Consider the following 17,205-nt stretch of genomic DNA (forward strand, 5'->3'; position numbering starts at 1 on the left):
ATATGCTACTGTAGATGAATGTGTTAAAAGTCTCTAACCATCCTCACTCAAAAAACGAGCTCAAATTTTTTAAAAATTTTTTGGGACAACTTAAATGTTTTATTTTCAATTCACTTAACCATTAATAGATTTGTGTTGCATGAATTGTGTGGAACCTTGGATTTACAGTGTATGCAGACCAAAATGAACAAGATGTCCAAACGTGCAACAAAAGGAGACCAAAAACACAAATATGCAGATTTTTCTATAGGTTTTATTTGCTATAAAGACCAAAATAGGTAGATTTCTCATTATAAAATGCTTCGAATGGGGTAAAAACCTAATAATTAAAACATTTTTGACAAAAGCTACACGAGATTAAAAGATACAGCTTGAGCCAATTTCAATTTTCTTTTGCTGAACCCAGAGATTTATTTGCACAATAAAAAGGTGCTAATATAAGTTAGCCCTTAAGCCCTGGAGATCTTTGAGGAAAAAAAAAAGAATCAAGAGATATAAAATTATAATAAAAGAATATATATTTATATATATATAATCATTTATATATATTGAGAAAGTGAACTTTGGTAGAAGAAAACTCTAGAGGACACCTGAGGTAGAAAAAGACTGGAATAAAACAGCAAGACAATCTTCACATAAAAAAAAAAGTACCACCAAGTGACGAGAAAACAGCATCATTTCATACAGGTCAGTTCAGCCCAGATCAAAAAGCCCATGAAAAATAAAACGACAAGAGAAGAACAATACGGTGAGCAACAAAGCCACTTGAGATGATGAGAACTGACAAAAAAAGAAGTGAAAAACTCAAGTAATACTGATTAGATTTTATGAAGCTGACTGAAACAGACACCTTTCCAGTATATAAAAAGACAGAGTGCATAACTTTAAAGCTTTTATAAAGGCATAGAAAAACAAAGGAGAAAGAAAAAAACACCCAACGCAGGAACAAAAATATGTATTTATGATATGAAGTGTGGCTAAAAAAAAAAAAAGGAGTCAAGTAAAATACATTTAGCTACCAAAAATTCATATTTACATCTTAACTCTTCAAGCTCCGTCAGCCTGATCTCCACAGTAGGATTTGCATTAAATAACTTTACTTTTAAAAATAGTTCTCAAATTGTCACATTTAAAACTCGTATTATATTTGGGAGTCCAAATATTCTTAAAAAAAAAAAAACCTTTAAAACTAAACAGCAACAACACTTGAAGAGCTACAGTTCATTTCACCTGACATGTTTTCCGAACATGCATGTTAATCGTTTTTGAGGGGAAAAATAAACAGTGTTTGCTAAAAAGTCACTAGCTAAGTATGATCCCCTCCACCCAAACGTACGCTTAAGCCAAAATATTTAGCTGAATATTCCTTTAGGAAGCTTAATCGTTTACAAAAACAAAAAAATAATCTGTGGGATTTTCGTGAACGTGAACAGAACAGCACCAAAACAAAAACATGGCTGAGTAAAATGACAGAACTGAAATGAAATCACAACATAGAAACCGAAATCGCCGAATGATTTTCCAGTGAGACTTCCGAACATCTTAAAAACGAGATTTACAGACAAACGTCACAGTCTAAAAATTGGGTTTAGCTTTGAAAAAGAGTCCCAAGCGGCCTATAAAACAAGTAAAATTACACACGCACCATCTCCGCTCTCCAAAGGAACCATCGTTTGCGTTCACATTCAACGGTGTGCTAGTTCAACTAGCGTAGATTTGCCAAAACACGGTGTAAAACAGAGCATGAGGCCTTACATGCAGACTAAAAGCTAATCGCTAAATGCAAGGGGACTGAAAAGACTCTCCATTAGCATTATAATTAGCAGAATGGCACTTTAACACACACTTAACGTGTTTTCCGCATGGTGTACTGAGGATCCAGCATCGAGAGCCTCTTCAGTGATTGTGTTTTTGTGTGTTTGGGCGAGAGACAGACAGACAGTGGCTAAACTAGCACTAGCTTTAGCGCTAGTGGGATGACAGCAGTGGGAGCGGTGTTCAGTAGTTTGTGGTCTCGGCGGCTGCGGCTCGCGCTCTACCAGCTGTGTCTGAAGACGGGGTGTTTCAGCAGCTCTCTGGAGGGCGGCCGGTCAGTGGGCTGGAGCTCCAGGCAGCGCAGGGTCACGTCCCGCAGGCCTGGAGACAAGTGTGGTGGGATGGAGGGCGCTGTGGTGGCACTGGCGATCTGGGTGAGGGGAGAGAGAGAGAGAGAGAGAGAGAGAGAGAGAGGTTTAGACCAAGACAAAGGCCCGACCCCAATTTTATTTTTGTACCCCTACCCCGTGGCCCTTAAAACCGAGTGTGAAGGGGAAGGGCTTCAAAATTTACGCCTAAGGATTGGGATAGCACTACAGCACCTGCACACATCATCATGGCATCGCGATCTCTTGCTTCAAATGACATCAGACGATCGCGACTGCTGTAGTTATTTCAGTTGTGTTGTTTTTTTGGTATTGGAAATCACTGAAGGCATATATTATGTTATCATAACGATCTAATTTGGCAATAAGATCGTAACTGTATTGTGCATTTACACAGTGGCCATATTCATCTATGTAAACACACCAAAAACAACATTAACATTATAGCAGACACTGTAAAAGCTCATTCCCAGCCGCTAGACTTTTCTGACAGGGGATTCCAGTGTCATTGAGTGTCAGAATGTTGTGGGACTGCTGTACAGGAGTTAATATTATGGATTTTTTTTAAAGCATGATGGTAAAACATGAACGCGGTTATGAATATATTAACAAAAAAACACTGTGGATCTCCTCACTTCCGGGTGCAGCTTTACCGCCGTTGTGGCTGGTGTATTCTGGGAAATTTTCTTACCCCTTGGTTGAGTGTGGTCTTGAAAAAAATCTTCATTCGAAGGGGTATCTAGCCCTTCCCCTTAGCCCTACGCCTTCAAGCTAAAAAGAATTGGGACACTGGCACTCCTACCCCTACACATGAATGCGCAAAACGAAGGGTTAGGGTTAAGGAGAAGGGCTAAGGGGTAGAACTGGGACCACATCACTCACTCTAGTTTACTCAAGGTATGTTTTTCACCTCACGCAAACCTTTCAGCTTGAATTTAATTTTTGAATTTGCACAGTAAACGTGATAGAGGTGATTTCCTTGTGATGAACTTGTGCTGCATGGAGGAAATTCACATCTGTTTTAGGGCTGCACCTAACAATTATTTTAACAATTGATTAATCTGTAAATTATTTATATGATTACTCGATGAATCGGATAATAAAAAATAAAATAAACAAGAAAAGCATTCATTTCCAACTCTTTATTCAAAAAAGTTAATCCCTGAGCTGTTATAATAATAATAATAATAAACTACCAAAGAAGTTTTGCCCTATTTTCAATCCAAATATCTAAAAAAAAAATAAATCTTAAATCAAGATACACACTAGACACATGAAATAGCATATGAAATTATGTTGTGTTTTCAGACAAAAAAACCCCACCTCAAAATAAGTGATTATTTGCTTAAAACAAGCTAAATTATTTGCCAATGGGGTAAGAAAAATAATCTTTATGAGGTATAATCTCACACAGAAGTTTTTAGATTTTTCTGGTCTAGTAATCTTATAGATCTTAAGATTTTTTAAAAATATTTGGACTGGAAACGAGACAAAATTACGAAGAAAGAAAAGCTTTTTTTGCAGTGTAGCTATACATGACAACAGATGAAAAAATTAATGATCCAAAAATGGCGAGTGAATAAAAACTGCTTGTCTGCTTTTATATTTGGTGTCTGATTGGGAAAATCGATTTGTTCACTTCTGCTATTTATACTTTTATTTGCATTTCAGTGTATTTATTTTTTCCACTTAACTGCAAATTAGAATAGAAACTGTATAAAAAGCACACAAACATACTGACAGTAATGGGTACGGTCCATTGTTATGTGCTAATGATGCTAATATTCAGCACAAATTCACCAATTTCCCCTTTCTAGCTGCTCTTTCTATGAATTAATTATGTAGAAGCACTGTCCATGCCTGTTTCCTCGTCGGTTAGTAACACTATATTTCATTGCACAACAATTAATCAGGCTTTTTGGATAAAAATAGAAGTCACGGTTTAATTTGTAATTAATAGATTATTTTTAGATTTCACCTCTCCTGCTGTGCATATACTAAGCTGTTGAATGGTCAGCGTATGAGGCGGCTAGTCTTTAGCTTCAATTTTAATTAAATTATTTTCTAATCGGTTGCCTATCATGTCATGAATGTCCTCCTGTAACGCATACTGCAGTCCTTTTTTGTCTGGCTTCCTCAGATCTCACCTGTTAGCCAAAAATGCCCGATTACATCTCTGGGAATTGTCTGACACCAGTGCAAACATTTTGTAATAGACGTGCCAGGCATGAAAGCTTGACAGGCGTAACAACAGTAACTAAGAAGGGCGGGGCTTAGCAAAGGGTCAATTCTCGTACAGCTCTACTGAAAAAATGGTTACTACACACAACCAGATTGTCTGTATCGGTACTGAGAGCATCAGAGCCTATCAACAAACCCTGTGGATGATGGAAACGAACACCTACGACCCTTCACAACCGCGTATATACTGTGTGCCGTGCACTGTCTCAGAGCTTGGCAGGTCTGTCATCTTAAAGCTCGTGTAGTCAGGAATAATTAAGAAGCAAGGTCTTCCCATATGATCAGTTTATGAATAATAATGAGAAACCGACGCGTCATCAATGGACAGGCAAATTGGTGCTACGTCACCGATTTTGATCCCGCCTCAAAAATTATTTTAAACTCAGAAGATGAAATTAGCTGACAAAAGCTCAAAATTATCCAGTTTTTCCCACAATTAAAGCTGAGAGGTGTTAACATTGGCTAACTGATGCTCAACACACACAAATTTGTTATGATTTCAAAATGTACTCGAGGGTTTCTTGAACCTTTAAACTCACTTGACGTACACGATGACAGGAATTAACACTAGAAACGCCAGGGGTCACGCTATATCTAAAGTTTTACCCACGCACGTGAATAGTGTTTTAATACGGCTAAAGAACATTTTATTTCACTGTTGTCACAAAATACTCTATATGAAATGTATATTAATTTCCTAAGTTCTATCATTTATAATTTAGATAAAAGAACACCAAGAAATTTCAGGTAATCAAAAAATTTTTTTTTTCCATAACATCGTAGATCAGATTATTATTTTTTTTTTCTGGAAATGGTAGACTAGAATGATAGCCACAAAGTAGCGACCAATAAACGACAAAAATGGCAAAACAATGAAATTAAAATTGAATAAATAAATAATAATAATTAATTCATCCAAAGTTTGAACATTCTTGGTTAGGCTATATCATCTAAATATGAATATGTGGTGTGTGACTACAGTCGCCTAGTTCATTCATCACTTTGACTGTGCATTTCCCACAGACAGCATTCCGACACTTCAGACACTTTACAAACGTTTTATTCTGTTTGGATTGTGCCTTCATCATGCACATCATTCTTCTCAGCTGATCTGCTTTGTCCAGTGGCACATCCACGCGTAGTGCCACTTTGGATGCTGTGTGCGCTCGACCATTTCCGTCATAAATGAAAACAACAACAAACCAATTAAAATGCGGGTGCAACGCAAAGTAGACTGATGTTTACCCTACACATCTTATCCACCATTTCATTTTTTTCCTCCTTTACTAATTAGTGTAAATAGCCTCTGCATCTCCGCAATAATAATAACTGAGGGAGATGACTAATGACAAAAAAAAATACATCGTCGAAAGTTTATTGATGCTCACCCTCTGTAACTGTAGTTCTGTCCTGAAGAATAGACTCTGGATCGCTGTGGGACGAGTCACAAGCTGAGCTATCACTATATCTCCCCACCATCAGACTCTCCATCACTCGTGTCATTTAGCGCTTGCAATACTTCTTCGGCATGACGGCACCCATGAATGCCTTCTTTTTTTTCCATTATGATTGTAATTGAGATTTATAACGGCTTATTCAGTGAGTGAAAGGCATTGCCTAGTTATGTGCAATGTTAAAACAGGTGGTGCGAAAATGATACCGCGAAAATACAGCCATTATAGTGGACAAATTTGTCTCGCGCTAACGCTTATATGTATAAATGCCTTGTTTTTGATCTAGTTTTAGACCAAGCGTTTTTAACAATAGGGGACTGTAAATCCTACATTTTTAGTAAAGGTCAATGACTGGGAGACTTGAATGTTTGATTAAAAACCTGCTATCTACATTTGAAATATACCCACAGTTTAAATTTACCCCATGGAGGTTCTAGTGTTAAATTGGTGAAATCTGCAAACATATCAGCACTGATTTCTTTTTTGCCCAATATATAATAAAGCACAGTCCTAATATGGCCACACACACACCCACCCACACACACACACACCCACCCACAGCTCTGTCCTCACCTTGAAAATGAGCGCCAGATGGTTGGAGTGTTTTTCAGCGTTCCAGGGAGGTTTAGCACAGGACATCTCTATGATGGCACAGCCAACACTCCAGACATCACAGCTCCGGCCGTACTGCTGTCCTCTCAGCACCTGCACGAACAAACACAACAAATCACAAACTCCCGTCTGTCATCATTTACTCAGCCTCAAGTTCTGTGCAAGTCAGAATGGAGCAGAAACAATCTGGCAACCCACATTACTCAAAACATCTTTCATGTTGAGCAGAAGAAAAAAAACATTGACGTGAAATCTAAATGTGTACATCTTTTGATCTTTACACATTAATTTGAGAGAGATTGAGTCATCTGATCTAGAAGTGACTGATGTGGTTCTTGCAAAAACCTACTAAAGGGAAAAACCATGATAAAAACCAAAACCATGGGGATTCTGCAGTCCAAAACAATCTCCTTCCTCTGCTTTACAAATGTACAAAATATAGACCATCAAGACGTGCTGAAATTGTCAGTGATGCATTCATTATCTCCTTAATATCTTGTTTCAAATGAGTCCCAGACCTGTTTTTAAAAGCACAGTATGTAAGTTCCACCACTAGAGGGAGCATATTCACAACAAACAAAGGCGTAGTTTGATGCCGCCTTGATTTGAGTGTTGAATCATGAGAGTTGTGGTCCTTATTACATCGTATGGGACTCCTGCACAGGTCATGTTCACGGATGGGCTCAATTTTATGGTAGTATGAAGCAGAGTAAGGCTGAAAGCTGTCGAAGTAAAACGTGAGCACCGAAGCACCTTTTCACATGACGTCACGGTCCGGTTTCACTCCACGCAGTGTATCGTTACTTCCGCCTACACAGAAATCCCCATAGAGAACCCAGTCAGCTGTATATTTAATACAGAAACGGTTAGGCTGTGATTAAGGCTGTTTTCTGTTGTCTGCATTCAAGGTGAGACATCTGACAAAAAAAAAAAAAAAAACTTACAGATCATCCAGATTTCTGCTTGAACCAAGAAAATGGGACTTTAAACAGAGTCAATTGCTTTGTGTTGCTGTCTTTACTGCAGATGAAGTTGATATGGACTTGTCAGCATTTGTCAAATAAAGAATTCAGATGTTTACACGGGTGCTGTACATTTTAGAAATATCAAATTTATTTGTATTATTTTTTGTGTACTGAAGAATAAGTAATAAATAAAACAGTGGGTGTTTTACTGTGGTTGTTTACAGTGGATAGCTGAATCAAAAGCATTCATATTATTCAAATTCTCAGTTCTCTCACATTTTTTTTCTATGTAGGTATTTTATACATAAACATAAAACAGTTATATCCATTTAATATTCAAATTAAATGAAAAATAATAACAATGTTGTGTGTGACTCTTCCAAATCAAACGAAATCACAAAAATTTACAATTGCAAAAATAACACCAAGACGACAACATTAATTCAGTATTATTAAATTATGAATTTATTTGTAGCATTATTCATTAAAAGGTAGTACAGATATTAAATTAAATCCACCCAAAAGGTGGCGGTAGGACATAATTAATTAAACTAAATGGAGAAACTGAACAAGACATTAATAGATCAGTAAATAATAAATGATGAAACTGGTTGCATTTATAGACATACTTACCAGGTAATATAAGATTTAATAACGAATTGTACTCATGTTGGAACATTTAATTTAAAAACATTTAAAAATAAATCCATTATTGAGAAAATAAACTGAATTAAGTAAAAAATTTGCAACCATATGCTTTCCTTGATAAACAATAGCTTATTCCTATTCTTAAAAACTCAGAAAGCAGTTCAGTATTAAAAGAGAAACATTTGGACACATGCCAAATACCAATAATAGTCTTAAATCAGATCGTGCAATATTAATACTTTTATTTGTAAATTTTTCAGGGAAGTCTCCCATTCATTCAAAGGTAAACTGGAACTAAAAATACACTGCGTTGCCGATAGGGGGAAGTGAAGTAACGCCATTGTGAAAAGGGTCTATTGCTCACCGTCTGCTCTTTACAAAAGACAAGTTTCATGTTACTCGTGTGACTTGAGCCATGCTGCTCACATTCTGATTGGCTAAGCATCTAGTAGCAACAAGCAAACACAATTTCACACAAGTTCAAAACAAACTAAGCACCAAAATGAAAGGTTAACACAACAAATATGGTGCTAAACCGGCTTCAGAGAAGGATTTCATAAACGTAGCGGTGCTAAAACCACTTTGAAACATTTCTTCACCCGGGATTAAAAGTGGTGTTTAGAATGTCGATAACCCAAGGTTTATTAATGCAATTATCTAATTAGTCAATCACATGTCAGCAACTCGATGGATTTAGGCATGTAGACAAGATCAAGATGATCTGCTAGAGTTTAAACTTAACATCAGAATGGGAAAGAACTGTGATTTATGCGACTTTGTTAACATTTTGATGGTCTGTTTGAGTATTAGTAGACTGTCTGCTTAATATCTGTTGATTCTTCTCCTTCAATAGATATTTAACTGACTATAAGAAACTTTGCTAGTACATGTCAACTTATACGAACCCTAACCCCAACCTAACAGTCTACTTATAATCTAGTGACAATTATTTGGCATGTAGATGTAAAGTAACTTAAATTCAACAAACGGACCATCAAAATAAAGGGTGACCGCAATGTTAAATGTGGAATGGTGATTTAAGACAGACTGATCTGAGTATTCCAGAAACGTAAAGTCTAAAGTTTTGTCCAAAATGTGTCTATAATGAACTCAGTATCATGTTCAAGTAGATCATCAAAATATTAATAATATAATATATATTATAAAATGTCCTTCACAGTTTCCAGATCTCAGTCTAATAGAGAAGAAAACAAAAGGACACTGGCCAGCTTTACAAGTGCTCATATGAAACAAGCCAAATGTTGTTATATTTCCTCAGTGACTCCTGGTTTATTATTTATACTTGTGTAATGAATGAGGGCGCGTAGGTGCACAACCTCCTTTCCTTCTCTAAGCTTTGGACATATAAATCTCACAATGTCCTTCCACTAAACTGTGGTCAAGTTTGGTGACCTCTCCGTGCGGTGTTCAGAGTTACATGGCAAGTCAGGAAAGCAGGACAAAGTGCATTTAGATCTCTGAGTAACTTGAAATGAAAGTAAATTGCAGTTCTTTTGAGGCAGTCACAATTGGCCAACCCTTTAAGTCCTTGTTGTTATTGTGTGCCCAAACTCTGTTTAATTAGGAAGCAGTTCAGCTGGCCCTGCCTCCCCCGCCAGGGTATTCATTACTGAAACCTCTTCAAAATGAACAGGCTTTCTTTTTGTCTGGGAAGGTCTCTCTTTCTTTCCATCTCTCTTATTTTCAAACCAAACCTACGAAGTTTTAAGCAGAGTCTGAGCAGGTTCACTTCTGCATCTCTATATTATTTTACATCGGCCTAATGTGCGCACTGTTTTATTCTAAGCTTGAACATTTTGGCTCATTTCCACAGAGTTATGGTTCAGTACAGTACAGTTCTGTACAGGTCACCTTCATCAGGCTTGCATTTTACTTAGTAGCCATGTAGTATTCCAGAAAGTTGCAATCAATGACATTCTTGCTCGACAAGGAAAAGCGTAAACAACAATGGAGGACATACTGCAGATCCAGTTCTTGCTTCTTTTTATTTCTCAGCATGATTCCCATGGAAGGTCTCACCTCCCGGGTAAACCATGTTTCATTGCTACGGGCTGATGTGTTATTTCATTGTCGTGTTTTGGCTGTTTATTTTAACAAATTACACTTCCTGTGTTGTCATTCTCCTTGTCGAACACGCAATGATTCTAAACGAAAAGTGTTCAGCAGTGAGTCTAGCTCCACCCTTTAGGTACCATGCTATTGTGCTAGGCACCCTTATGTAAAAAATCCTATGGTACTTTTCACAATGTGGTACAATTCAACTTTTGACAGTGGAAACCATACACGTCAACCCTCCCGTTTTTCCCGGGATTCTCACATATTTTACAATTCTATCCCACGATCATCCCGTAAAGGTGTTTCTCTCGTATTTTGAATCTTTCTATGAAGGGTGGCAATAAACACCAAAGAGCCGATCCTTCCTATACATAACCAATACCGCTGAACCACCAGGGCATGCCCCTTGGTCTTAAATGTGAATCTGTTCTGTGCTTTTGTTTTATTTAGGCATGACAACACTTTTAAATAAATATTAAAACGGCAGGATTGCCTTCCTTTCCATTACAGGAGCAGTCAGTTCATGTAGCGGTGTGTGACTGTCAGACGCGCTCTATAGTGATAAATAGACGCTGTTTCCCAAACGAATTCTGTACACACGATTTAAAGCGAAGCGAAAGTGGACACTTTTTGGGTGCGTGTTTGAACAGACATACTGTATACATAATAATAATAATAATACACAAAATAAAAAATATAAATAATAATAATTATTATTATTTATAATAATAATAATAATAATAATATCTAAACATGTCAATCTTGGTGGGATTTCTTTTAAACACAAATTTGGTCTTAAATAAGCATATAAAGCGACACCTCTGTTATTTATGGTAATCAAACGAAAAATCTAAATGAGAGATTCATTCGTTGCTATTTAATCAATGCTTAAATTATACAGTGGATAAAAGGTTAATGAGATTTGATAACTTGATTCAATTTCTCTATAATAGCTATTATTTTTAATAGGCTAAACTGTCTAATCTATTTGCAGCTTTTTGTTATGTGTACTATTTATCCTGTTCTTTGTAAATAATAATAATAATAATAATAATAATAATAATAATAATAAAAAGTTGGGTCGGTATCCCTTATTTTCACATCCCAATGTTGACAGGTATGGTGGAAACGAAATTAATTACAAACCGTATTGTTCTGTACTAAACCATACTTTTCAGTGGAAACGAGTCATTAGTGCCAGGCAGTTGGAGCATTGAAGAGATTGTATAGTAAATGGATTGAAGCAAGGTAAATATTGTACATTAAACTGGATCGATGAGTAATTTAATTGTACTGGCTGTGTTTTGATCCATCAGTATATAGAGTGTACACTAATTCAGCCATGGCCTAAAAACGTCCCAATGTAAACACTGGAAAATTTTGTTTTAAAGCCTTTTCACAGTTTCTCAGCAGTGGATGTCATCATAGTTGGGTAAACTTAGAGAAAGCAGTGAATGGGAGGGCACCACAAATACACTTTTTTAAACTTCAATTCACTCAAAAAAAAAAAAAAAAAAAAATTGTGAGACCTTTAACTGCAGCCCACACAGAGAATAATGGTATTAAAACTAGTGTCCCACCCATAGCTGTTCAATTAGAAACCTCTTTCATAAGTATTCATTTTTTGTGAACATGTTTTTAAACAAAATCAGAATATTAAAATCTTTCAAGAATTTAAGATTCGGACGACTGTTGAAATTAATCATCTTGTGAAAAGGCTTTCTTGTGAGTGTATTGAGTGTTTGGGTAAACACTTCAGAGTGAACATTTTCATCTTAGCATATTTTACACAGCGATTTCATCTAGCTGAAATGTTTACCTCCGGAGCCATGAAGGCAATGGTTCCCAGAAGTTGACCCTGGAACTCCCCTGCTCCAGTGCCTTTCGAAGCCAAACGTGCTGCAGCCCCAAAATCAGCTATCCTCAGCCTCTGGCCTGTGCTGTCAATCAGTAAATTGGCACCTGCACAGCATAAAAACAGACCATGAATATTACAACACATGCTAAAGATCAGCTCCAAAACCTGCCTCACTGACAAAATAAAGTACTCTCTAAAGCAGCATCGCATATGAACACTTTATGCAAAAAGTGCTCCATTACTACAGCTTTTAAAGTTTACGTTCAGCTAGTGTTGTTTCCTGCAGGCTTTCTTCAGTAGTTTACCTTTGATGTCACGGTGGATGATCTGGTTTTCATGAAGGTAGGCCAGACCCCGGAGAAGCTGCTCCGTATAGTTGATGATTACCCCTTCTTTAAATGCGCCATACTTATTCAAGAGATGAGATACAGAGCCACCTGAGAAAACCAGAGGAGTCTTGTTAATGTAGTAATATCTTGTCAGATCTCAATGCAACCCCTACATCTGAGGTGCAGTCACGATTCCTGTTATTTGGGGAATTATCGTTAGCAATTTCAACAGGAAACAATACAATCTGGAATTTTGCAGTTTTCCCCCAGGTTGGTTAAAGGGATAGTTCCCACAAATATGAAAATTCTGTCATCTTTTACTCACTCTTCACTTGTTTCAAAACTGTTTGAGTTTTTTTCTTCTGTTGAATACAAAAGATATACTGAGGAATGTTGGGAAAAAGTAATGTAATGTGTATTTATATAGCGCATTTACGGTGTATGGTAATACACCCATGTCCACACCTTGAAAATGGTTATCGTCCCATGTCTACTGACTTCATCCAATATGCTGTCAGGATGTTTAACACCACTTCCTCTTCCTTTTCCCTACTCTAGAACTTTAAAAATCTACAGCTGACCCCACCCTTCCATCATTAAGAAACTTTATACTTTTGGCACTCTATAGACTATACAGTGTTTTACACTACTGCTGTAAACCTGCTATCTACCTTGCACCTTAAAACATGCATGTATATTTAGAACCTCAGAATGCTTACATAAAACGTCTGTATATCACACTTTTGTTTACATATATTAAATGTACATTGTAATGCCACAAAAAATGTAAATGCCAATTAATTCAATTATATTTATATTATACATATATACAGTTGAAGTCAGAATTATTAGCCCTCCTGAATTATTAGCTCTCCTGTTTATTTTTTCCCCTCAATTTCTTTTTAACGGAGAGAAGATTTTTTTCAACACATTTCTAAACATAACAGTTTTAATAACTCATTTCTAATAACTGATTTATTTAATCTTTGTCATGATGACAGTAAATAATATTTTACTATATTTTTAAGAAACTTCTATACAGCTTAGTGACGAAAGCTTAACTAGGTTAACTAGGCAGGTTAGGGTAATTAGGCATGATATGGGATGATGGTTTGTTCTGTAGACCATCAAAAAAATATAACTTAAAGGGGCTAATAATTTTGACCTTAAAATGTTTTTTAAAAAATTAAAAACTGCTTTTATTGTAGCCAAAACAAATCAAATAAGACTTTCTCCAGAAGGAAAAATATGATCAGACATACTGTGAAAGTTTCCTTGCTCTGCTAAACATAATTTGGGAAATATTTAAAAAAGAAAAACCAATTCAAAGGGGGGTTAATAATTCTGACTTCATAAACTGTATATTTATATTTATCCAATTATTACAATTACACTACTCAATCAGACAAACACAAAAACATTTTTAAAATTTGCACTGGCTGCTGACTATTCAAACTTCTATACTGCACCAAGACAAATGTAAACACTTTATGTGAGCGAAGAGATACAGTATTTTGACTCCTCTGCTCAATAAAAGAAAAAACTTAAAACAGCAAGTTTCTTGGCTTAAAAGAAACAACTGGCTTTCCACCATGGAATAATTTTGGACAACCAACCTGCCATCCACTCTACAAAAAGGTTGTAGTTGTTCTTCTCACAGGTTGCCCCCAGCATGCGGATGATGTGTGGGTGGTTTAGGAGGCCCATCATGCGAATCTCCTCTCGTAGCGCTTCCACCACCTCCTCCTGCTCTGATGAAGTGTTCCTCACATACGTCACCTGAAGAATCAAATCACAATCAAGCACCATGTCTAACATGATGGCTAACACCCTGCAGTCTGACTCCATCTTTAAAATAAGAAACATCTAAAGCTGGGTAGTATCGCACAAAATATTTACTTAATGCTAGGTCATTTTTTTGGACAGACATAGAAATGTCATATTAAGCAGTATTTGCAATTCAAATATATGACTTAAGTTTACGTTTGGATTTCACAGATATAAAAATATTAGGGGTGTAACGATACACTCAAGTTACGATTAGATATTTATCCCAATACTGAACTCACAATACATTTATTCAGTTTCTTTTCGGCTTAGTCCCTTTATTAATCAGGGCTCACCACAGTGGAATGAACCGCCAACTGATTATGTAATCAATCCCAAGGTCTGTATAAGAATGCTGTGAATGTGCACTTACTCTAGATGTAGCTGCACATTCTCATTATAGATCAGCAAATATGCAATAGACTAAGCCAGGATGTGCTGATTAAACTTGATCACGAAAGCACTAGGCGCTTTTTCTGTTGTCCAGGCTTTGTTCAATCTACATTCAGCTAATCAGCTAAAGGACATACATAAACTCCTGGGGCCTTATGTACGAAGACTTGCGTTGAATTCATACTAAAACATTTTATACGGACAAAGCTGTAAATGTGCGTACGCAGTAAAAAAATCAGATGTATGAAACACTGCGTACACTGAATCCCACGCATATTCTCTTTGTACATCTGAATTAATGTGAAACTTAGCGCATGTGCACGAGTGCAAAACCCCTCCCTGCTTCCTTCCCCTAATAAATATGGTAATGACTCTACTTTTGGCAAAACCAAATGAAAAAGCAATGGCAAAAGCAAGCAAGAAGAGAAACTTTGAACAGAATGTGAATTGGAGGTGCTCCTATCAGTGGTAGACCGGAGATAAACGGTGTTATTTGCAAGTTTGTCCTCCAGAATTAATAACAAAAGAAAAAAATAGAGTGGCAGAGTTTAGCTTAGCTTTAGCTTAGAGTTTAGAAAACTGGCGATCACTGCAAATTGCGCTTTAATGTTTGGCTGGTCAACTGTATGGTATGGAAACCTTGTATACCTGCTAGACATGCGGATGATCCCGTCCCATACAGCTGCCATTGCACGGCTCAAAGATACTTTGTAGTGTGCAATTTAACACAATTGCCTCAAGGAGTCGCCAATGGAAAAAAACAAACACACACAAGAAATGCACGTACGCCAGACATGAAGTTGGCGTGGACCAACGCACATTCTCACGTTCACTTCATCGTTAGTAAATCTGGTGTACGCAAAGTTTTTGTGCACACGCAACATTGATAAATGAGGCCCCTGTTCTTGCTTCTAGACATGTGGCTGTTTGTCAAAAGACAACCACAAGCTTTGTTTGAGCTCAGGTTGACCATGGTGCAATTAATGCATTCAGTGCATTTAATGCAGGATGTGAATTCTATTAAGGTGTCAGGTTTCAGCGGTGTATTTAAAAATGTTGTCGTTCCCCTTGTTGCATGTGCAAGTAAGTTGTTCCGCTGTGAGTTTAGCTCCACCATTCAAGGATCATACAAAGGGTACAAAAAAGTAGTGTGCTGCAGATCGCTATTTTGGTACCATTCAGAACTTCTGACAAAGAAAAATGGAAATAATTGGGTACCATACTGTACCAGTCTAGTGAAACTGAGCAATAGTTTAATTTTTATTCAAAGAGATCCCATTTGTATGAAAAGAGCAAAATCTTTTATGAGAAAATTGCAGATTAGTGAATATCAACGGTTTCTAGGGTCAGTAACTAGTCGGTAAAATGAAGCTGTGTCTTGAAACCTGAGAATGACAGTGCAGTAAATCTGAAATTTAAGATAAAAACTTCTATAAAGTGTGGTGTGTAACAGATATTCTCACCTGTTTGACAGCCATCAGAGTCCCAGTGCCCACATCCTGAGCCTGGTAACATGACGAAAAGGCACCCAGGCCAATCTGTTGACCTTTTAGCCATTCATTTCCCTCCCTGTATGGCTGCTTTGCTTTGGTATGACCAGGCAGAGTCTCTGGTGTCTGACCACAAAAAGCAAAAAAAAAAAAAAAAAAAAAAAAGGGGGGGGGGGTGGGGTGGGGGGTATGAGGTCAAACATACATTTTAATCTTAAAATTGTACACAAGCAGTGACTGCATGAGGTAGAATAATTTAACAGTCATTTGTTCAAAGCCTACATACATCACAGTGATTATTACTATAAACTTCTACATTCTTCAGAAGACAAAAAAAACATTATAGTCAAAGTCTACCTTTAGGGCGTCCAAGAGCTTGCTGCTGTGCAAGAACTCTGAAAGGACACATTTTGAATTTTGTTTACCTCTAAAAACAAGGATATCCAATCCGGTCCCTGATTTAGGGCCAATTCTCAGCAGAGTTTAGAAGTTACCAACTCAAACAAACAAAGGTATGTAGTGAGTAGGAAGAGGTTGATTCCTTTGGTTCAGGTGTGTTTAAGGTTGGAGCAAATCTCTATAGGACAGTGGTGACTAAGCTTGGGTCTGGTGGGACACTGTCGAGCAGAGTTCAGCTCCAGCTTGCCTCAACACACCTGTCTGTTAACCTTACTCCTAATAAGAACATGACCAGCAGTTTTTAGGTTTAAGTAGGGTTGGAGCAAAATTATGCAGGACAGTGGACACCCCTGACCTTGAGGACACTATGTTTCTACTCTTTGCACCTTTTTAAGGTAGATAAGTTCAGACATGGCCAGACTACAGTTAACACCTCCTCTTTTTGACTGGAGGAGAGGAAGTTCAAACACTGACTCATGGGTCTGTTTCGGGTCTGAAATTCAGCAGGGCTTGCGATTATGTTTGAAAGTCTCTCAGTTATGTCCTCTACAGAACAACTGGCTTGACCTGAAAGTGCCACTGGTGGGTAGCTGTAGACCATGGGTGGGGGAAATTTTTTTCAGTCATGCATGGGGAATTATGAGGGGCTGAGGGTTCAGTACAGAAAAGTGAAGTGTGCTTTTTCTGTTGCTCATTCTGGACACCCCTGGCCTTAAGGACACCTTATTCCTACTTAAGCTACTAATAAGCACCTTTTCAAGGTAGGTAAGTT

The 17,205-nt window shown here is 37.2% G+C and overlaps 1 protein-coding gene across 2 annotated transcripts in view; it reads right to left on the minus strand.

Moving 5' to 3' along the window:
* Positions 1–233: 233 nt before the first annotated feature.
* The window catches only part of map3k1 (mitogen-activated protein kinase kinase kinase 1, E3 ubiquitin protein ligase), a 103,556-nt gene continuing 86,584 nt past the window's right edge, over positions 234–17,205 (minus strand). For both annotated transcript variants that reach the window (XM_056466396.1, XM_056466398.1), the window contains exons 15-20: positions 16,008–16,160; positions 13,941–14,103; positions 12,301–12,432; positions 11,957–12,099; positions 6,410–6,541; positions 234–2,185 (exon numbers count right to left, since the gene is read on the minus strand). In XM_056466396.1, the coding sequence (XP_056322371.1) occupies positions 2,036–2,185; positions 6,410–6,541; positions 11,957–12,099; positions 12,301–12,432; positions 13,941–14,103; positions 16,008–16,160 (873 nt within the window). In that variant the 3' untranslated portion in view covers positions 234–2,035. The remainder of the gene's footprint in view (positions 2,186–6,409; positions 6,542–11,956; positions 12,100–12,300; positions 12,433–13,940; positions 14,104–16,007; positions 16,161–17,205) is intronic.

This window comes from Danio aesculapii, chromosome 10 (assembly GCF_903798145.1).
Source record: "Danio aesculapii chromosome 10, fDanAes4.1, whole genome shotgun sequence".
NCBI lineage: Eukaryota > Metazoa > Chordata > Actinopteri > Cypriniformes > Danionidae > Danio > Danio aesculapii.